Here is a 23,818-nt window from a genome sequence, read left to right on the forward strand (position 1 = left end):
TTAGATTTATATATAACAAATCAAACAGCCAGGGTCATTTAAATAGTAACATGCTCAAACATATTAGGGCAGCAGCTGAATATAATAATCAAATTGAAATCAAGCAAATCTGGGAGCAAACTAATGTTATTCATAGTTCAGAACAGCTTTATTAACTCAATTTACTTGTAATCCCAGGACTCTGGGAGGCCAATTTGGGTGGATCACCTGAGGTCAGGAGTTCGAGACCAGCCTGACCAACATGGCAAAACACTGTCTCTACTAAAAAATACAAAAATTAACTGGGCGCCGTGGCATGCACCTGTAATCCCAGCTACTTGGGAGGCTAGAGTGGAGAATTGCTTGAACCCAGGAGGTGGAGGTTGCAGAGCCGAGACCGCATCACTGCACTCCAGCCTGGGAGACAGAGCAAGACTCCATCTGAGAAATAAAAAATTTTTAAAAATTAATAAAACTGCTTCCAACACTGACCTTAATCCTGGTTATATTTGCGGTTGTTGTCGTTTGTTGTTGTTTTGTTTCTTCAAACAGAGCTAAAGCAAGCTCAGTACTGCTGGAGATTTGGAAAGTGTCTTCACCTTGTTTTTGCCCGTTCTCACCTGGGAACCCTGTGGATGCCCCGGGAGAGGTAAATCTAAGGCCATTGACAGAGGGGCCGTGGCCTTGGTCCTGAAGCTGTTGGTCTCAGAGGCTTTAAACCGCTTCACTGTCCTTAACTTTTCCTCTCCCTCTGCCTTTGGTTTCCCTAAGGTCTCGTCCTTGGACAGAGTCTGTGCATTGCCACACTTTTCTCTTTAATCCAGATTGGTCATACTGGTGAAGAGGTGATGTGGTGGGCAGGGGAGCAGTATATGTACTGGAAATTGAATTTCAATGTTTTCTTGATGTTTTTTCTCTAGACTGTGCCCTTTACAAGGAGTCTCCAGTGGTACACCTGATTTTCCTCCGTCTTCTACTCCCCCCTCCTGGCTGCAGCATCCACATATTATTGTCTTGAACCTGACCGCAGTTGTTTTATTAATTGCACACCTTTTTAAGACACAGGAAGGCTAAGATGAAACTGCCTGGGATGGAAAAGAATACCTTCCCCTCACATAGAATAGAGATCTTGAAAAGCATTTTTTCTCTGTAGGATCTGTCTGGAGGAAGTTCTGAGCATATTTATCAGAGAGTAGCTCTCCTGATGACAGAGCCATGAAGGAATCTGTTTGGATTATCATCCTGAGAACCCAGAAGTTTCTGGAGGGAAATTCCATCGAAGTGTGGGGTGTGCAGCCCCCAGGAGTTCTTACCCTATCCCTGTCCACACCTGTCCACCAGCAATTTACTGAATGACCATGTAACTGTTCCCACCAGCTTGCACTTTCAACGGAAGAGTCACGCAATTTATAAATTTAGAAAGGAGACTTTACTTCTGAGAAATGGTTGAAGCTGCAGGACAGCCACCTTAACAGACTGGGAAGCAAAGCCTCCCACAGAGACAGTGAGCAGGCACTTCAAGAGAGGGAAAGAGGAGAAATGAATTCATGCAAATGGATTGGCCAAGTGTACACACTCAGCAGGCTATAGAAGGATCTGTTGATATTCACATGGTGGGCAGGCTCTCATGTCTAATAAGCAAACACACATGTTACATGCATTTAGTGTTTGCTTTGGGGGTGAGGACTTAAGAACTAAATGAATGACAATCGGGCCCTGTTCATCAAAAGGGCTTTGGGCAGAGGCAGAAAGACACACACTGCACAGTCTCTGTAAATTGCCAGGACAAGTTCATGGTCAGTAGTCTCTTCTCAGAAGACAGTTACTGAAATCTGTCTCTTGTCCAAACAAAGCTCTATTTATGGCTTGTGAGACAGGGACACAGTTACCACGTTTGGAGTTCCATGAGCTGCAAATGTTTTAATATGCTTACCTCAGAACCAGTGCTTGTTTAGGTGCTACAGAAAACAAAAAAGCCCTGTGGAAGTTACAATACAGTCATTTTTTTAAGTGTGGGGGTGAGTGACTTAATCCATGACTTTAGGCCTTGTTTATAATTTGGTATCTTATTGCCACAGAGCTTTGATCCATCAGTCTGATTATCTCTATTTTAATGTCTTTCTAGTTTGGGGGGTCCTGGTTTTCCCTGCAATTTCATTTCTTCAACAGATTCAAGAAATTATTGATAATCAATTTTCCAGGCTTTTATTATTGTAAGAATGTGGGTGATGTTTGACATGCTCTTTACATATGAAAGCAGAAACCAGAAGCAGCTTCAGAGATCACCAGTGACCTGACACAAGCAGCAGGAATCTCATCTCATGAAGTGTAAGTGGCACCACACAGATATAACTGAACATGCAGAGACACAGAAGACCCATTCCACAGGACACCCCCCAAAATTACAGTGAATCTAACGGAATTATAGAAAATCATACATGATGTGCCTCATGACCAAGGTCTCCACTTCTCATCAAAGGACATTCCTTATGGGATTCACCAGAACTTGCTTTCTTTCCATAGACATGGATATACCGCAAAACACTTAGGGACCTTACCCTCTGGGAAGGGACATAGTAAATCAGGAGTCACAGAATGTATAGGAAAATATCTGTTTTATGAATCCTCTAAAAATAAGCTGAAATATGAATAGCCCCACCCACTTTTCCTCTGAACTGGCATCATTCCCAGGAACCCACTTGTAGTGTTATACCCAAACGAGTTAGAGAAAACACCACACTTTGAGACGAATTAAGAGTCCTTTATTTAAGCCTGCAGCCAAAGAGACGGCTAATGCTCAAAATTCTCTCGGCCCCCAAGGAAGGGGCTTGATTAACTTTTATATCTTGGTTTAGGAAGGGGAGGGGAACTCAAATGCAATAATTCTACAGAAGTAAAAATATGCAAGAATCAAAAGAAGCAAATGGTTACAGAGAGATAAACAATTTAAAAGACAAATGGTTACAAAAAGCAACGGTACCAGGTGCAGGGCTCTAAATCCTTCATTATAGTTAGATATGATGCTAGGCTGGGCATGAACTCAAGGCTTTATGTTGTTATCTCTTTGAGAAAAATCCTGGGAACTTCATACATTGTTTGTTCCAGTACCTTATCAGTTAATTGGGCTCCTTTGAAATGCTGACGATCTGCTTACACAGGTTAACTCCTTGAAGAAGGGGGTTGGGTAAGGAGCCCTTAATGTCTTATAAATCAAAAGGTCAAACGGAGTTTGTCCAGCTTTCCCAGCCAGGGAGAGTCTATTCATATGGGAAACATGGCTGGCAATTAAGGAGACAAAAAAGGGAAAATTTAAAGTAGCGAGCTAGAGTGAAAAACAAGGTTAGGCATTACAGTAGAACCTATGGTGCTTCAAGATAATTTGGGCTTCGTATGCCAAGAGACCACCAGAAGAGGAAAGAACCAATCCGCCCATGTAAGTTCATCCATTGTAACTTATTGATGACTCTGGGGCAGGATGGTGACAGTGGGAAAGGCTGTGCATGTGTGAAGCAGGGGCACGTGAGAACTCTCTGCACCTTCTGTCCAATTTTGCTGTGGTCTTAAAACTACTTTTTAATACATTTATGTAAAAGGAGTGGCAGAGACAATTTGGAATAGATTTTGGCCAGTTTTTAGGAATCATATTTAGTCTTAGCCACGTTACCAGCAATCTTGTTCCAAATTATTTATCTATCTGATTTTAAAACCTATGTCTGCACAAGGCCTCCATGGGATTCTTTGCGTCAGCCTCACTGATTGCTGCCTTTACCATTCTGAATTTTGCATATAGGGTGACTGTTGAAAGAAACATTTCCTATATAGAGTGCATCCATGTTTCCATTACTCACATTCCTCAATTGCTCAGCTCATTTTCTAAACAACTTTAAACATTGTAAGCCCTGTAATCTCCTCAAATTCAATGCAGCTGCCTCCTCCCTGGGGTTTCTGACACCCTCAGGATGTGGGTTTTCACACTGTGTCTCGCACAGTAATACACGGCCGTGTGGTCAGATCTCAGCCTCCTCAGCTCCATGTAGGCTGTTCTCCTGGATGTGTCTGTGGTCATGGTGACTCTGCCCTGGAGCTTCTCTGCGTAGTTTGTGTTACCATAGTAAGCGTCGATCCATCCCATCCACTCAAGCCCTTGTCCAGGGGCCTGTCGCACCCAGCTGATACCATAGCTGGTAAAGGTGTAACCAGAAGCTTTGCAGGAGATCTTCACTGAGGCCCCAGGCTTCTTCACCTCAGCTCCAGACTGCACCAGCTGAACCTGGGAGTGGGCACCTGTGGAGAGGAGACAGTAGTGGGTGAAGTCTCACATGACTGGCCTGGTTTCTCCCTCAGCCCTGGGACTGGGGAGTCCGTTACCTGTTGCTGCCGCCACCAAGAAAAGGATGCTCCAGGTCCAGTCCATGGTGAGGAGCTGTGATCTAGGGGATTCTCCCAAGGAGGGGTGTGGTTGTCGGGTGATGCTCTCAGGGCACACAGATATCTATATTCACCTCAGTTATTTGCATATTCATGAAGGATGGCTAATTTTACCCATTTTCATGATAAAGGAAGGCTGCTAGTGTGGGCTTGTAATGGGGATGGATTACCTTTCCCCACATAGATGAGGATCTAAAGATGCCTTTCCCATGGTTTGTGTGTCTGAAGAAAGTCTGGGTGTATTTATTAGAGATTTGGTTTCCTAGAAATAGAGGCATGAAGGGATCTGTGTGGATTCTCACCCTGAGAACCTGGAGGTTCCTGGAGGAAAGGGCGATAAGAGTATGGGGGGTGGAGTTCCCAGGATCTCTCACCCTCATGCTAGTCCAGACATGCGATTTATGTTTATATAGTTCAGATTTTCATATAACAAACCACACAGCCAGGCTCATTTAAATTCCCTGTACTCAGTCCAGATTGGAGCAGGAGCTGAGTATAATAATCACATTGAACTCAGACAAACCTGGGCCAAATCCAATTTTTCCTGTAGCTCAGAGCAGCTTTACTGACTCACTTAACTTGGAGATTATTTCTTCCCTGAAAGAACTGTAAGGGTTGCTGTGGAGCCTCTGTGGGGTTGGAATTTTTTGCATCAGCCTATCCTGTAGGGTATTCTGTATGATGTAGACCTTTATACTTAGATGGTAATTATTCCTAATGGCGTGGAAATGGCTGGCAGCCCTCAATCCTGTTTCTTTCTTCTGTTGACCTGAATGTTTACAAGAATCCCATGGACCTCAGGACTCCCCTTCATGGATGACTCTGAAGATTGTAGACTCAGTGCTACAGACAGAGAGAGCTAAGGGAGGATACTCAGTTCACTGATATGTTGGGCCAGCAACATAGAACACATCTGAGAATGAATCACTTTTGTCAATGCCAATAAATATTGAATTCAAGAGTCATGACTTTCAGTATATTGGAGTAAAAATTTTCATGATTCTTGACAATGAGGCTCAAACTTCATGGTTTGCAGAATAAATGAGCTCTTCAATGTTAGAAAGAAGCTTCTTTTCCTAAGAAGCTAGTCTTTTAAACTGAAGAACCAGAGAGGTGGTTTCCTGAGATCTTGTGAAAATTTATCTATTGGAGAAAAATAATATCAGGAAAACTGGTCTCAAATAATTGAAAGAAAGCTTATAAGAAATTTTTATTAAGACAGCCATGAAACTCCAGTTAGTCAAATTTTTTGGTTCATTTGTTACAACTCAAGAAGCAATTCAGAAGTCTACACAATTGGAAGCCTACTCCAACAGAGATAATTTTTCCCGACTTGAAAAACAGACTAGTATTTATAAAGAGACAGTTCCCCATGAGATCTACAACTTACACAGATTTCTGTAACCTGAAGACGTTTTGCTAAGAGGATTATCCTCTAGACATCTATGTATGGAAAAATATGCTGCATATATTTGTGTAAGATTAATCTGCACCAGCCTTTGGCACATTAAACAAACTTCATGTAAATGTAATGACTTTATCACTTACTGCGCACTCACACTTTACTGGTTTCAGAAGTTCATCGCCCTTGTGATGGAGCAAAAAGTTCCTTTGAGAAAGTTCCTTTGAGAATGTGCTGTTGCTTCAAGTGAACACATTCTAGATCCTCACTTGATTTCATCATTTCATATTGAGTGTAGGTGTGTCTATGACTGAAAACCCAACATTTTTATCCAGCAGATTCTCCTCTTATGAGATCATCCTGAAACCTGCCAACAGCCTCCATCATGCATGCTTCCAATCTTTTGCTTTTAGGAAATAAGAGGTAAATTCATAATCCATCCAAGCTTTAAGGTGAGAATCCTTCCTGGCCTTCCATCATATTTAGTAGAAACTCATTGAGAGCCATAAGCAAACGCTGTTTATGAATCATAACTCAAAACCAAAACTGTTTTTCATAATGGCTATACCATTCTACATTTCCACAATTATGGAGAGCAATATAAAGCGTCCTAAATTAATTAAAACTGGAGATATTATGTGACCAGAAATCCTGTTTCTGGGAGTATACCCAAGTAGATGAAATTACCACCTTGTAAAGATATCTGCATCCTATGTTTATTGAAACACTATTAATAACAGCCAAGATATGGAAACTATCTGATGGTCAGCACATAGACAAATGAATAAAGACAATGTGGTATGTGTATACAATATAATACGGTTTAATGTTATAAAAGAAAGATGCTGCCATTTGCCACAATGGATCAATTTCAATAGCTACTAACAGTGCACACCATCCACTATAGCACCTCCCTAGGGGATGGCAGATCCTTATTCAGTAGTAACCACTGGCTGTGGTGGGAAGGCAATTTTACGTACTGTTGAATTTTTCAGCATAAGACATTGATGTCTTAAAATATTCGGCGGTGTCTGCATGTGATAAAGTGGAGTCTAATATTAGAGGTAAAATTAAAAGTGCATGAGTCTTCTAGACACCAAGTCATAGGATGATCCTGGCTGTGTGCTTGAGGGAGTGGACCATACGTAATAGCATTTGGATTGGGGATTGGTGCATTTCCAGTTGAACGAATAAAGTTGTATTATATTAGGTGTAATTATGACTTTATTATTGTCTTTATTTGAAGATTATGTATAATCTCAGGAGATGTGTATGGTTTCAAGTTGACAGGTGGACTTGTAATGCTAAATACTGTCAACTTGATTAGATTGAAGGGTACAAAGTACTGATCCCAGGTGGGTCTGTGAGGGTGTTGCCAAAGGAGATTAACCTTTGAGCCAGTGGGCTGAAAAAGGGAGACACACTCTTAATCTGGGTGGTACAATCTCATTAGCTGCCGTGTGGCCAGAGGAAAAAAACAACAACAGAAGAACATGAAACGATTAGACTGGCTTAGCCTTCCAGCCTGCATCTTTCTCCCGTACTGGGTGCTTCCTCGTCTCGAACATGGGACTCCAAGTTCTTCAGCTTTGGGACTTGGACTACCTTCCATGCTCCTCAGCTTGCAGATGGCCTATTGTGGGACCTTGTGATCATATGAGTTAATACTCCTTAATAAACTCCGTGTGTGTGTGTGTGTGTGTCTGTGTGTATCCTGTGTGTGTATATATATCCTGTTTGTTCTGCCCCTCTAGGGAACCCTGACTAATACAATCTTACTTCAAAAGAATTTTTTTAAAAAACTGGTGATTAGGAATTCCAGGATGGAATGCAGATAATATAGAAAATATCTAATTCCATTACAAATGTATGAATTCAAAAGAGTTACTAAGTAGATTCAGAAATGGTGTAGGCAATAAGATTAAAGAAAAAAGAAACTGCACATCAGCATTGTACCCCAATTGACGATGTTCCACAAAAGAGCACAACTTACACATCTGGTTACACTCCACAGGAATCTTGGAATTGGACTACAAAGAGAATGGACGGCGTGTGGGGAAATGGGGTTCCTTGTGGTTGGAGTGCGAGGTTAGTGACAGGCATAGAAGGAATGTGATAAACATCCATGTGGTATTAACTTAGGGTGGACATGTCATTTTATTTGCAAGTTTAGCATAATATAGGTACATATATTAGATAAAAATAGTTTAGATGTGTGTGTATATATGGGTTAATACACAACACAAACTTCCTAGATTTTTTACCTGAGAATTTCTACAAGAAATGAGTGCACATTAACAAAAAATACACCCAGAATCAAGATTTGAGTTTTTAATACGATTCTTCTATAAAAGAAACCAGTGACCAGGTGCAGTGGCTAACACCTGTAATTCCAGCACTTTAGGAGGGTGAGGTGGGCAGATCTTTTGAGGTCAGGAGTTTGAGACCAGCCTGGCCCACATAGCGAAACCCTGTCTCTACTAAAAATACAAAAATTAGCCAGGCACAGTGGCGCATGCCTGTAATCCCAGCTACTTGGGAGGCTGAGACAGGAGAATCGCTTGAACCCAGGAGGTGGAGGTTGCAGTGAGTCTGGACCCTGTCTCAAAAAAAAAAAAAAAAAAAGGAACCAGCATGTCTTTGAGAAATGGCTAATGCTAGGGCTTCAGAAGAGAACATAGGGATTAGTCTACAATTTCTAATTGTACCAGAAAATGAGAAAGGGTTCCAAAACAGAGAATTTCTCCTTTTGCATTTTTCTTGTTTGTTGATAAATCTAGCTAGCAGTCTAACAATTCTGTTCATGTTTTATTTCTTTTTTTTCAATAGAATCAGGGTGCACCTGTGCAATTTTGTAACATGAATATATTTCATAAAGGTGAGGTTTGGGCTTCTGGTGTAACTATCGCCCACTAGTGAACATTGGAGCCAGTAGGTGATTTTTTAACCCTCACATTCCTCTCACCTTGCCCTCTTTGGCAGTTCCCAGTGTCTTTTGTTTTTTATCTATGTACATGTGTACCCATTGTTTACTTTCCAATTATAAAAGAGAAGATGTTTTTGAGTTATTTTATTTAGGCTAATGTCCTACAACTCTATTCATGTTGCTGTGAAAGACACAATTTCAATTTTTATGGCTGCATAGTATTCCACGATTTACATCTATCATATTTTATTTATCTAATCATCCACCGATTGACACTTAGATTACTTGACTTTTCTATTGAAAATAGTGTTGCAATAAAAATAGGAATGCAGGCGACTTTTTCTGATATAAAAATTTCCTTTTGGGAGGAATATACCCACTGGGAGGGATTACTGGGTCAAATGGTAATTCTAATATTTGTTCTTTGAGAAACTTCTGTATTGTTTTTCATAGAGGTTGTACTAATTTACATTTTCACCAAGCATATAAAAAGCATTATTTTTCCTATGCTTCTCTGCAAACACCTGCTGTTTTTTTATTTGTAATAACAGCCATTGTGACTGGTGGAAGATGCTATATCATGTTGTTTGTAATTTACATTTATCAGATGATTGGTGATGCTGAGTATGTTTTCTTATTTGTTTTGGCCACGTCTGTGTCTTCTTTTGAGAAATGTCTGGTTTTTGCTCACTCTTTAATGAAGTTATTTGTTATTTCTTGTTGACTTATTTGAGTTCCTTGTAGATTCTATGTATTAGCCCTTTGATGAATAGATTGCAAATTTTTTTTTACTGTTCACATGTTGTCTTTTCACCATGTTGGTTATTTCTTTTGCAGTGCAGACAATCTTTGTTTCAATTAATCCTGTTTGTCTAATTTTGTTTTCATTGCATTTGCTTTTGAAATCAGTCTTATTAGTCATGTTTTATTTGCTCAGGCGAATGTCTAGAGGAATTTTTTTAGATTTTCTTCAAGCATTTTTATGAGTTTATAAATTTAAACATTGAATCCATATTCACAGTTAATTCGTGTCTATGATGATATAGAAGTCTCATGTTATTCTTCTACATAAGGCTATCTAATTCTCCCAACACTACTTATAGAATAGAGGGTTGTTTCTCCAGTGTATATTTTTGTCAGTTTTGTCAAAGAACTCTTGGTTGTAGATATTTGGCTATATGTCTGGGCTCTTGATTTTTTTCTACCACTACCATGCTGCCTTTCTTATTATATTTGTGTTGTGTAATTTGAAGTCAGGGAATGTGGTACTTCCAGCTTTGTTCTTTTTGGTTAGGACTGCTTTTGCTATTCAGACTGTTTTTCGGTTCTATATAAATTTTAGGATTTTAAAAAATACATAATTAATTAGTTACTTGATAGAAATTGCATGGACTCTGTATATTGCTTTGGGCAGTGTATTAGTCTATTTTACACTACTATAAATTAATACCTGAGGCCAAGTGATTTACAAAGACAAGAGGCTTATTTGGCTTACAGATCTGCAGGTTGTGTGAGAAGCATGGCACCAGCATCTGCTTCTTGTGAGGGCCTCAGGAAGCTTACAGTCATGGTGGAAGGCAAAGGGGGAGAAGGCTGTGTCATATTGTGAGGAGTGGTTACATGAGAGGGTAGCAGGATTGCAAGACTCTTTTGAACAATCAGATCTCACAGTAGCTAATACAGCCAGAATTCACTAATTACCATGGGGTGGATGCCAAGCCAGTTCTGAAAAATCTCCTCATGACCCAAAACCACCCAGTTGGCCCCACCTCCAACATTGTGGGTTGCATTTCACCATGACATTTGGAGGGGAAAACCCCTAAATGATATCATTGCACTCTCGGACCCAAAGTTCTCATATTCTTCTTACATTGCAAAATATAATCACCTTTTTTCAATAGTTCCAAAAATCTTAACTTCATCAACCTCCAACTCAAATTTTCAAAGTCTCATCCGAGTCTTAAGGCAATGTCCCTCCAGCTGTGAGCTTGCAAGTTTAAAAAATAAAAGTTTTTTACTTCCAAGGTGCAATGATGATGCAGGCATTGGGTAAATAATTCCAATCCCAAGGGGATAAATTGGCCAAAGGAACAACCAACAGGCCCCACACACATATAAAACCCAGCACTGCAGATATTAAATCCTAACGCTACAAAATAATCTCTCTTGACTTTATGTAGTTCACCCAGGGCACACTGGAACAAGGATTGGGTCCCCAAAACCTCAGGCAGCCAATCCCTATAGCTTTGCTAGGCACAGACCACGGGGCTGCCTTCACAAGTGAGAGTCAAGTGCTGGAAGCTTTTCTAGGCTGAGGGTGCAAGCTGCCCGTAGCTCTACCATTCTGGGGTCTTGAGGGTTGTGGCCACATTCCCACACCTTTACTATGAAGTGCCCTACTGGGGACTCTGAATGGGGGCTCCAACTCCATCTTTCCCCATCTTTGGCACTGCTCTAGTAGAGGCTTTCTGTGGTGGATCCACTCCTGCAGCAGGCTTCTTCCTGGGCATGCAGGGCTCTCTATACATCTGAAATCTAGGTAGAAGCTGCACAGGCTCCTTCACTCTTGCATTCTGCATACCTGCCAGAATCCAGTTATCCCAGAACCATTTACTGAATACAGAGTTTTTTTTTTCCCCATTGCTTTTGTCAGCCTTGTCAAAGATCAAATGGTTGCAGGTGTGCAACTTTATTTCTGTTTTCTATTTTGATCTATTTTTTTTCTGCAGGTCTGCTATCTTACCAGTCCAAGCTGCTTTAATGTTAGCAAGACATTATCGTGTAGTTTAAGGTCAGTATCACGATGCCTCTGGCATTGTTCTTTTTGCTTAGGATTGCTTTGGCTATTCAGGGTCTTTTTTGGTTCCATATAAATTTTAGAATAGATTTTTTTCTGATTCTGTGAAGAATGATGATGACAGTTTTATGTAAATAGCATTGAATCTGTGAATTCCTTTGGGCATTATGACAATGTTTACAATATTGATTCTTCCAATCCATGAGCATGAAATGTTTCCCATTTATTTGTATCATTTATGATTTATTTCTGCTGTGTTTTATAGTTCTCTTTGCAGGGGTCTTTCACCTTGTTTGTTATCTGTGTTCCCAGGCATTTCATTTTCTCTGTGGATACTGTAAGTTGGATAGGATTTTGTTCTTGATTATACTCTCTGCTTGGATGTGGTTGGCTTATAGATATACTGGTAATTTTTGTCCATTGATTTTGTATGCTGACACTTTACTAAAGTTGTTTATTCTAGAATTATTTTGGCAGAGTTTTTAGGATTTTCTAGATATAGAATTATATCATCAGTGAAGATGGACAGATTGACTTCCTTTCCTATTTGGATGCTGTCTTAGTCCATTCTCGCACTGTAAAGAAACACCCGAGACTGGGTCATTTATAAAGATAAGTGTTTTAATTGTCTCATTTAGTATGATGGTAACTGTGGGTTTGTTGTAGATGGCTCTTATTCTGAAGTATGTTTCTTTGATGTCTAGTCTGTTGAGGGTTTTTATCATGAGTAGATGTTAGATCCTATCGGAAGCTTTCTCAGCATCTATTGACATAATCATATGCTTTTTGCTTTTATTCTGTTTACATTGTGAATCAGAGTTACTGTGGATATTGAACGAGCCTTGCATCCCAGGGGTAAAGCCCACTTGACCATGATGTATCACATTTTAAAGTGCTTCTGGATTCAATTTGATGGTATTTTGTTGAGAACTTTCAGGTCTATGTTCATCAGGAATATTGATCTCATATTTTTTTTGTCATTATGTCTCTCCTGATTTTGTGTGCCAAGAGCACACAGTAGAGAAAGGACAGTCTTTTCAATAATAGTGTAAAACTGGGCATTCATATGCCAAAGAAATAAAATTAGGCCTCCTCTAACTCCATATAAAAAATCAACTAAAAATGTACATAATACCTGACGCCATAAACTCATAAATAACATGGAGGGAAAAAAATTCCTGCCATTAATTCGGAACTGATTTCTTTGAATTTAATAACAAAGCACAGGAAAAACTATGTGCAATTATGGATCTGACAAGAAGTTCTATCTAAATGTATAAATAACCCATACACCTCAATAGCAAATAACAAATGAACTGATAAAAAAGGGCAAAAACCTGGATAATTTTTTTCAGAAGATACATGCATGGCAAACAGAAAACGAAAAGGTTCTCAACATTCCTAATTATCAGAGGAATTCAAATGAAAAGCACAATGCGATATCACCTCACACTAGTTAATATGGTTATTATCAGAAATGTAATAGATGACAAATGTTGGCAAGAATGTGAGGGAAAGGGAATACGCTGTGGTAGGATTGGTTACTCGATAAGTTGAAAATAAAGCTATCATATAATCTGGTGATCCCACTTCTTGTTATATATGCAAAGGAAATAAAATTACTTTGCCAAAGACATGTTCATTGCAAGATTATTAATAATAGTGTAGATTTGTAAAATAATTTAATGACTGTAAATGGATGAATGTATAAAGAAAATGTGTATACATACATCTGTATTTTATTTGGCTTTGAAAAGAAGGAAACTCTGACACGTGCAACAACACGGATGGACCTGGAGGACATGATGCTAGTGGAATAAGCCAGATGCAGAAAGACAAACGCTGCAGGATCTCATTTACATGTGGGATCTAAAATATTCAAGCTCTTGAAAGCAGAGGTAGAATAGTGGGTCCCAGGACCTGGGAGGAGAGGGAAATCGGGTGATGTGTGTTAAATTGTACAGTTTCAGTTGTGCAGGTTGGATGAGTTCTGGAGATCTAACATACAGCAATGGTCCTATAGTTAATACTGTATTGTAAAAATGATTGTTGCTGAAAGGGTAGATCTTAGGTGTTCTCATCAGACACTCACTCATGCAGTAAATTAAAAAAATAATAAAATGGTAGCACTGTGAGGTGACAGAAATACAAATTACCTGACCACCATGAGTATTTCACAATGTCTATCTGATATGGTTTGGATCTGTGTCCTGCCCCAAATCTCATGTTGTATTATAATCCTCAATTGTGAAGGGGTGACCTGGTGGGAGGTGACTGGGTCATGGAGTGGGTCTTTCATGAATGGTTTAGAACCAACTCCTGGTGCTGTTCTCCTGAAAGTGTGTGAGTTCTCACAAGGGAATCCCATTGAGGTTACTGTCCTGAGTCTGACTGGAGAAGACTCACCAGGCACCCCTGAGCTTCCTCACGACTCTGATGCTGGTGACCATGGTTGAGGACCTTTCATTCCTGTAAGCGGCAATATACATATTGTGCATGTGAGAATGAGTCCTCATATACAATGATTAAAAAAATGTAGAGATGACATTGGTGGGCACAGAAATCTAAAATTAAAGTTTCCCTAGAGAAACTGTCAGAAGCAGAGGAAGTCCCAAATCCTGACAGGAAACAAACCCCAGCCTCCATGTGCACCTGCTCTGGGGTTGACTCTGATGAGTGGGTCCTGAGCACCCCCTGCAGCTGATTTCCCCCAACATTCCTGCAGGAGGTTTGTGTCTGGGCTCACACTTCTGTCCTCTCACAGTGTTTCTCACACAGTAATACACAGCCGTGTCCTCGAGCCTCAGGCTGTTCATTTGCTGATACAGGGAGTTCCTGGAATTGTCTCAGGAGATGATGAATCGTTCCTTCACAGAGTCTGCATAGTGCCTCCTACTGCCATTCCAACTAATACCCGATACCCACTCCAGCCCCTTTCCTGGAGCCTGGCGGACCCAGTTCATGTCACTGTTACTGAAGGTGAATCCAGAGGCTGCACAGGAGAGTCTCAGGGATCCCCCAGGCTGTACCAAGCCTCCCCCAGACTCCACCAGCTGCACTGTTGTACCCAGGTGAGTTAAGAAAACGCCACACTTTGAGATGAATTAAGAGTCCTTTATTAACCCGGCGGCCAAAGAGACAGCTAATGCTCAAAATTCTCTCTGCCACGAGGAAGGGGCTCGAGTAAATTTTATACCTAGGTTTAGGAAAGGGAGGGGGACTCAAATGTAATAATTCTACAGAAGTAAAAACATGCAAGAATCAAAATAATCAAAATGGTTACAGAGTGATAAACAACTTAAAAGACAAATGGTTACAAGAAGAGCAACGGTACCAAGTGCAAGGTTCTAAATCTTTTATTATAATTAGATATAGGGTCTATGCTGCACACAAACTCAAGGTTTCATGTTGTTATCTCTTGGAGAAAATTCCTGGGAACTTCATACATTGTTGGTGTGGGTATCTTATCAGCTAATTGGGCTCCTTTGAAAGGCTGAGGATCTGTTTACCCAGGCCAACTCCTCACGAAAGGGGGTTGGGTGAGGAGCCCTTAGTGTCTTGTAAATTAAGGGGTCAATTGGAGTTTGTCTGGCTTTCCTAGCTAAAGAGAGTCTTATTTACATGAGAAGCAAGGTTAGGTGATTAAAGAGACAAGCAGGACAAAATTCAAAGTAAGGAGTTAAAGTAAAAACACAAAAACACCCTTAGGCATTTCATTTCCCCACTTGTGTCTTAGGGGAATCAAATAGTTGATTCTTCAGTTACAACAAGGGGGTTATATTGAGTTCTTAGATACATAAGTTTGACAGAGGCTATGCGTTGTTTTACAAAATCAAGGAACCGATTTAATATACAAGGGCCAAAAATTAAACTCAATAATATGATGATGATGGCTCCAGCTAAACCAGTGATTAAAGTAGTTAGCCAGGGGTTCCAATTGAACATGCTTTGATGAGTAGAGTATAGGGATTAGGAATGGTTGGGTGGACAGCAACAGTCCATTTATTAACTTCCCTTAAGTCTTGTACTGGCCAGTAATCATTTGTTCCAGGTTTCTGGACCGGCAAAAATGGCGTGTTCCAGGCAGACTGGCATGGGGTAAGTATGCCAGCTTGTAACAGTCGTTGAATGTGGGGATTAATCCCCTCTCTAGCCTGCTGACTTGTGGGGTATTGCTTTACCTGGACCGGTATGGCAGTGGCCAAGAGTTCTATAACTACTGGTGGATGGTGTTTAGCCAGTCTGGGAGGGTTTGACTTGGCCAAAACTCGGGGGAAAAGTGTCTGTAGATCTAAGAAAAGAGTATTAGTATTCTCCTCCGGTGATTATGACGGTGAAACCAGAAGGTATTCTTCTGACAGAGGGGTTGTTAGCAAGAGTTGGGCAGTGGGGGAAGTTGCATTTCCTAGTGTGAGATGAGCCTGCTGAGCTGAAAAGGAGATTGAGGCCTGTAACCTATGGAGTAGGTCCCGTCCAAGGAGAGGAATAGGACACTCTGGAACTACTAGGAAAGAGTGGGTCACTCTTTTCTGTCCCAAGTTTACTTCTCGGGAGTGTGTGACAGGATATTCTGGAATAGCTCCAGTTGCCCCTTGTACAGCAATTTTTTTATTTGAGACACTGCTCAAGGGAGTCTGCAGTACCCAGTGCTCTGCCCCGGTGTCTACTAGGAAACGTACAGGCTGGCCCCCCACTGTAGCAGTTACCATGGGCTCCTGGGGGCCGAGAGCAAGGGAGCCCTGGCCCCATCAATCATCAGGCTCTTCTGTTGCGGCCAGGGTGAGAACCTTTTTGTTTTCAGATTTTTCTTTTGGCAGTAACGGGCACTCCTTTTTCCAATGCCCAGTCTGCTTGCAATAGGCACATTGGTGTTTTCCTAGAGGGGCCTGTTCACCTCTTTCACTTTTCTGGTGGGAACCCGAGGTTCCTTGGCCATTTTTCTGGAATGCGGGCCTTTCCTTTCTGCCCTCTTGGATAGCTGTTACCAAGATTTTTGCTTGTCTTTTATATGCTTTATCGGCAGCTTTTTCAGCTGCCTGTGTCGCTTGCTTTTGTTTTTCAAATTCTCGGTTTTCAAAAACCTTCTGGGCTATTCTAAAAGCTGACTGATATTCATCCCAGCAAATCCTTCCAGTTTTTGGAGTTTTCTCCTAATATCTGGGGCTGCCTGAGCCACAAATGCCAAATTAAGAGCAGGGCTATTCTGGGAAGCCGCCAGGTCAAAAGGGGTATAAATTCGATAAGCCTCCTGGAGAGGTTCTAAAAACACCCCTGGTGACTCATCAGGCCCCCCGGACAACTTCAGTTGTCTCAGACAAGTTTATGGGCTTCCAAGCGGCTCCTTTAATACCCGCGAGGAGATACTGGTGGAAATCGTCCGAAGCTCTCCTTCCACCTGAGGAATCTGGGTCCCAGTTAGGCCAGGTGGAGGGAAAGACCAAGGAAGTGCTTTCTGGCCTCTCTTGGGATACGCTCCCTCTCCTCGGAGGTAAACAGAGTCAAAAGGAGCTGTTGGCAGAGTCATCCCAGGTGGGTCGATGGGTCCGGAGCACGGACTCCATCAGTGAGGTCAAAGCCTGAGGCTTTTCAGAGAAGGGAGGATTATGAGTTTTCCAATTATACAAGTCACAAGTAGAAAAAGGGACAGAAACCAGGAAGGGGGCTGAGCGCTCATCACCCGCGGGACTCGCGCCCCTCTCGGTGGGAGTGGAGGGGCTGCTTCCTCCCACTGCGGTCGCAGCCGCAAGGCAATGGGCGGTAAAGCCCACAGGGGGCGCAGTCGGAGAGACTCGGGATGACGCCAAGGGAGCAGGCTGCTTGTAAGGCGCTGGAACTGGGCGAGGAAGACTCTCCTCTTCTTCAGAGGGAGGCCACGCAGGGGGAGCCGAACTGGCGGAGGGTTGAGGCAAAAACGCGGCCTGGCTCAGGAGGACTTTGCAGGTGGAGGCGGAGGGTTGAGGCAAAACCGCGGCCTGGCTCAGGAGGACTTTGCAGGTGGAGGCGGAGGGTTGAGGCAAAAACGCGGCCTGGCTCAGGAGGACTTTGCAGGTGGAGGCGGAGGGTTGAGGCAAAACCGCGGCCTGGCTCAGGAGGACTTTGCAGGTGGAGGCGGAGGGTTGAGGCAAAAACGCGGCCTGGCTCAGGAGGACTTTGCAGGTGGAGGCGGAGGGTTGAGGCAAAAACGCGGCCTGGCTCAGGAGGACTTTGCAGGTGGAGGCGGAGGGTTGAGGCAAAACCGCGGCCTGGCTCAGGAGGACTTTGCAGGTGGAGGCGGAGGGTTGAGGCAAAAACGCGGCCTGGCTCAGGAGGACTTTGCAGGTGGAGGCGGAGGGTTGAGGCAAAAACGCGGCCTGGCTCAGGAGGACTTTGCAGGTGGAGGCGGAGGGTTGAGGCAAAAACGCGGCCTGGCTCAGGAGGACTTTGCAGGTGGAGGCGGAGGGTTGAGGCAAAAACGCGGCCTGGCTCAGGAGGACTTTGCAGGTGGAGGCGGAGGGTTGAGGCAAAAACGCGGCCTGGCTCAGGAGGACTTTGCAGGTGGAGGCGGAGGGTTGAGGCAAAAACGCGGCCTGGCTCAGGAGGACTTTGCAGGTGGAGGCGGAGGGTTGAGGCAAAAACGCGGCCTGGCTCAGGAGGACTTTGCAGGTGGAGGCGGAGGGTTGAGGCAAAAACGCGGCCTGGCTCAGGAGGACTTTGCAGGTGGAGGCGGAGGGTTGAGGCAAAACCGCGGCCTGGCTCAGGAGGACTTTGCAGGTGGAGGCGGAGGGTTGAGGCAAAAACGCGGCCTGGCTCAGGAGGACTTTGCAGGTGGAGGCGGAGGGTTGAGGCAAAACCGCGGCCTGGCTCAGGAGGACTTCGGAGGTGGGATTGCGAATGGCGCATGAACAGAGCCATGCAGGAGGGTTCCTAATCAAACTTAGCCATTGATCGACGTAGGGAAACTGATCAGGGTGGCCGGGAGTTCCGGTAACAACCCAGCACACGGCTTGAACGATTGTAGGATTTAATGACCCTTCACGGGGCCATCCAACTCCAAACTTTGGCCATTCTAGTTCACAGAGTGTCCAGACCTTGCCTTTTCTAAGGCGGACTCCATAGTCCTCTGAGAAACCAAGAGAAAAATTTTCCAGCATACACTGGAGAGGGCTCCAACCCTTACGGGGCCAGGAGGAAGTGTTTCCCATACTTCATACATTGTTGTTTCCCATACTTCATACATTGTTGGTGCTAGTACCTTATCAGTTAACTGGGCTCCTTTGAAATGCTGAGGATCTGCTTACACAGGCCAACTCCTTACGGAAGGGGGTTCGGTGAGGAGCCCTTAGTGTCTTGTAAATTAAGGGGTCAATTGCAGTTTGTCCAGCTTTCCCAGCTAGAGAGAGTCTTATTTACATGAGAAGCAAGGCTAGGTGATTAAAGAGACAAACAGGGAAGATTCAAAATAGCGAGTTAGAGTAAAAAGAAGGTTAGGCATTTCAACTGACCACAATATTCAGACAACAGCCCCCCCCCCCACCCCCAGGAAAAAAAATAGCTGCTACTTTTCATCAATGTGTTCGTGAAGCTTCAGGGTAAATGAAATAAGGCAGTCACTAAATAGTGAAAAAAATCACCTATTTACTCATGTTCAGATGACTCCCGGGTTTCAGAATCAAAGAATTGGACAGAGAAGCACAACCGTTGGTGCCCAGGACTTCTGGACACCACACATGGAAACTGAAATTCACAAAACACCCATTATAGTAAAATGGAGATCCTCGCTTTCATGCAATGTTTGAGGTCCCTTGATCAATTAGGAAATACTAAAGGTTGATTTGTTAAAGAAAAAATGTATATACGAAGACACTTGTTCCAGCACAGTAAGGAAGATTTCATCCAGGGCCCTCATGATAGGTGTAGGGACCAGGGCCGTGGGATTTTGCAGTGGGGGAGAGATTCAGCAGAACTCCAAATACAGAATGAGAATGTGGGGATTTATAGGCATACAGCAGGGTTGGGGCACAGGATGGAAAATCACCAAGAAGAAACATCAGGAGTGAGGTAAATCCTGCTTAAGGCAGCCTGCCAGGATTTTTGTTGAAGTTAGACCAGGGTGATCAGATGTCACCCAGGTTATGGTGAAGGACAAGGAAACTGATCAGATATCCAGGAAAATCAGACACTCAGTATGGGGAAAACTGGCTAAATCAACACAACAGAATTCCAGGTAAAACTGAATTTTAAAGGAAAGTGCAGAGAGACAGGCTTAGGATAAGATTCAGGAGCCTCCTAACTTCTCGTGAAGCAAATTAGCTTCATCAGGTTGGGACACATAAACGGTAGCACTTTCTGCTGACCAAACTCACAACTAAATGAAATGAGAACAGTACATCACAAAAATGTAAACTGAACCATATTCAGAATTTCTGAAGATGATGAGTGGCAGAATGAGCTGAGGTGTGATAGATCAGGGGGTCTCCTAATTCTGAACCCCACAATTAGTTCTAAGCAGCATTCACTGACAACAGCACAGCTCGAGATTCCCACATGCACAAACACCTGACTCCATGAATCTGCAGCCGGGGGCCTCTGCAGGCTGAGGTGCACAGGACAGATCCCACCTCAGATTCAGCCTCAGGTAATTATCTGCTGTTCCCGTGGGGAGGAGAGGAACAGTGTGGAAGGAGGGTCAGCTGTACTCCACTCAGGATCTCTGTACATGGAGGAAAACAATGAAAGTGGGGAACACATGTCCTCAACCTATGTTACACTTCCACATGAGAAAGGCAACACCATGCCAGGACATTCTGCAGAATCAAAGAATAAAGCACTCAAGTTAAATGTAGGAATCACCATTGTTTACAGACTGTATGTTTATTTCTATGTCATCCACAGAAATTAAGTAAAAGTTGTGTTCTGTATAGAACCCACATCATATGGATTCTGAGTCGGGTCCTCCCTCCCTCCACCTGCAGGGAGCATAGTGCACCTGAGCCATGCGCCTGGGGCTGCACTCTGATGAGCATGCCACGGCTGGTGCTGGGGCCACATCCTGTGCTCCACTCTCAGGAGAACAATGAGCTCCGCGCTGATCTGAGTAGAGCCACTCCTGGGAGTCACGGGGGTCCCCGATGGGAAACTTTGACACGACTCAGATATAGTGACTTGCTGGACCTTCCTAGAACAGCACAGAAGTTTAGGAAAGTTCTACCCAGTTCTCCTCCCTCTCTCCTTCACTCAGGGACCAACTTCCCTCATATGCCTTCAGCTTCCCCAGCCTCCTTCCACCCCCTCTGCATTTCCTCTCAAAAGCGTGGACCGGTTCCTTAGGAAACTGTACATAAACCTAATCCATTCATAGAATGTGTTTCTCCGAAGACCAACACTGACACATGTGTTGGCAAAGCTGTTTATAATACCAGCCAGATTCTACTGACAAATATATGATATGAACTGACCACGGCAATCACCAGTTTTATGTGTCTCCTTGGCTAGAACATAGTCTCAATTATTAAATGAGATTCGAATCTAGGTGTTGCTCTGATGATTTCATATAGGTGTTATTCAAGCCCACCATTAATTTTCTCAAGCTAGGAAGATAGTACTAGTTAACCTGGGTGTGCCTGATTTAATTCTAGCAGAACAAAAGACAACAAAATTTCCTGGTGGATGGCAGGTGCACCTCTTTCCAAAAATTCCAGCCTGCCCTTCCTGATGGCCAGCCCTAGACATGCCTAGACAGAAGACACAATTGCTGTCACCAAGATCTCTCCACCCACTGGAGTGTCCACAATCAGCTCCCCCAAAGTCACAGGTGAGGAAGGTGACACAGATAGTTTGAGCAGATACAGATCACAAATCTAGGCAGGGTTCTGGGGAAACTCTTAGATAGAGAAACAGCTAAGTCTCTGAAAGGAAACCAGCCCTTAACCTCCCTGGGCACCTGGTCCCTGAGTTTACTGTGTTCTTAATGTGTCCTGAGCGCCCTCTGCAGCCCAGGCCCCTCCTGTCTTCCTGCAGGGACATTTGTGTCTGGGCTCTCACTGACTTCCCCTCACTGTGTCTCTCGCACAGTAATACAAGGCGGTGTCCTCAGCTCTCAGACTGTTCATTTGCAGATACAGGGAGTTTTTGCTGTTGTCTCTGGAGATGGTGAATCGACCCTTCACAGAATCTGCATAGTATGTGCTACCACCATCCCAACTAATAAGAGAGACCCACTCCAGACCCTTCCCTGGAGCTTGGCGGACCCAGCTCATGCCATAATCATCAAAGGTGAATCCAGAGGCTGCACAGGAGAGTCTCAGGGACCCCCCAGGCTGTACCAAGCCTCCCCCAGACTCCACCAGCTGCACTTCACACTGGACACCTGCAAACACAGAGACACTCTTGTCAGAAACTGCCACTCAAATCCACTGTTTCTTTCACTCATGTCCATTCACACTCAATCTATCTAGTTCTCCATGAATCACCTTTTAAAATAGCAACAAGGAAAACCCAGCTCAGCCCAAACTCCATGGCGAGTCCTCTGTGTTCAGTGCTGATCACTGAATGGAAACACGTGGGAATCTCAGGGCTGGGGCTCCTCTCCCAGAGCTGCAGGGTCAGGGCTGGGCTGGTTTTCATCGGCAGAGGGAGGGCCCTATTTGCATGTCTCCTACTATATAGTCAGTTCTGGAAGGGATGCCTCAGAGTAGGCTGTGTCCCAGAGTGGATGTGAGTGATTATACTTCATAAATAATTAATTCTCATTAGCATTTCTACTTATAGATGCACATGAAGTATATTCTGTGGGAGTCAAAGTTTCCTTCATTTACAGATGTGAAGGTAAACCCCCAAGCACGGAAGGGCCATGTGACATGTCTAAGAGCTCACATCTGATAAAAGCCAGTCTCACTGTCTGGCCCGTGTTTCTCACAGCTGGATCTGACTGCTCCCTAAATTAACTCTAGGACAGAGCTAGAAATTTCGAGTGAGGGTTACAAAACCCTCTTCTTATAAAGAGATCATGATATTATTTGGCTGTATCTTAGTGTTTTTCTAAGTAACATAGAAAACCTGAGGGTTAACTCACGTGTGGATTCAGGAGTTCATGACTTTTCTTGTATTATTTTTATTTCTCTTTTCATTTTTTTACCAAATTATACACTTTTATTTGTAATAGTTTTAATGAGATAATATTGACAAATAATCTTCACACAATATATTCACCATTTGAAAAATATTGACCTAATCACCATTCATAGAGAAAACAAATCAATCCGTTTCACAATTTTCTTTTCCTCCTGCAATTTCACCTTCCTACACCTTCCCTCCTCTTACCAGGTAGAAGTCAGTTAGGGATCTTTTTTATGTAACAACATGAACAAAAGCTAAACTGGTTTTTGTTTATGTTGGTTAAGTTCCAAATGAATCAATTTTTGTAATACATCAGGTAATTAAAGTTATAGCACCCAGCGTGTTTGTCAGTGTGTGTGAGAGAAAGAAAGAGGGAGGAAATGAGACTGAAAAAGAAAGTGATTCTACGTAATTATTGATTTATAAGGTCCTCAAATGCAGGGACTTATTCCTAATGAACAGGGTCCACCTAGGTTGAAGAGGTTAACTTGATGCACTCACATATGGCTATAGATTTATAATATCAATGTTATTTTCTAAACTCATAAGTACTCATACACATTAGAATAGATGTAGTGGAGGGTGTTCAGTGGCGCAGTGAGAAGGTGACACTAAACCCCGTCTCCAGGGCCTCTCCCTGCCTGCTGCACCTGCCCTGATGCTGAGCCTTGAGCCTGCCTGACCACTGAGCCCACAATGGTCCTGAGCCCCCATGAAGTGCCAAGCGCCCCCTGGGTTTCCCTGCTGGTTCCTGAGTGCCCGCCTCTGTCCTCAGCACCCCCTGCTGTCCTGTGAACCCGCATAGGGAGGTTCGTGTCTGGGCTCACACTGATGTCCCCTCACTGTGTCTTTTGCTTAAAAATACATGGTTGTGGCTGAGCGCGGTGGCTCACGCCTGTAATCCCAGCACTTTGGGAGGCCAAGGCGGGTGGATCACGAAGTCAGGAGTTCAAGAACAGCCTGGCCAACATAGTGAAACCCCGTCTCTACTAAAAATACAAATATTAGCTGGGCGTGGTGGTGAGTGCCTGTAGTCTCAGCTACTTGGGAGGCTGAGGCAGGAGAATCACTTGAAATCAGGAGGCAGAGATTGCAGTGAGCTGAGATTGCACCACTGCACTCCAGCCTGGGTGACACAGCGAGACTCTGTCTAAAAACAAAACAAAACAAAACAACAACAACAAAAAACATG

The 23,818-nt window shown here is 43.3% G+C and overlaps 1 gene segment (V, D, J or C); it reads right to left on the minus strand.

Annotated features, from left to right (window-relative positions):
• Positions 1-21,548: 21,548 nt before the first annotated feature.
• Positions 21,549-22,149, minus strand: LOC100972243 (immunoglobulin heavy variable 3-43D-like). The segment is given in 2 exon segments: positions 21,549-21,877; positions 21,981-22,149. Coding segments are annotated over 2 exon segments (483 nt in total).
• Between the last annotated feature and the right edge of the window lie 1,669 nt (positions 22,150-23,818).

This window comes from Pan paniscus, chromosome 15, assembly GCF_029289425.2.
Source record: "Pan paniscus chromosome 15, NHGRI_mPanPan1-v2.0_pri, whole genome shotgun sequence".
Classification (NCBI taxonomy): domain Eukaryota; kingdom Metazoa; phylum Chordata; class Mammalia; order Primates; family Hominidae; genus Pan; species Pan paniscus.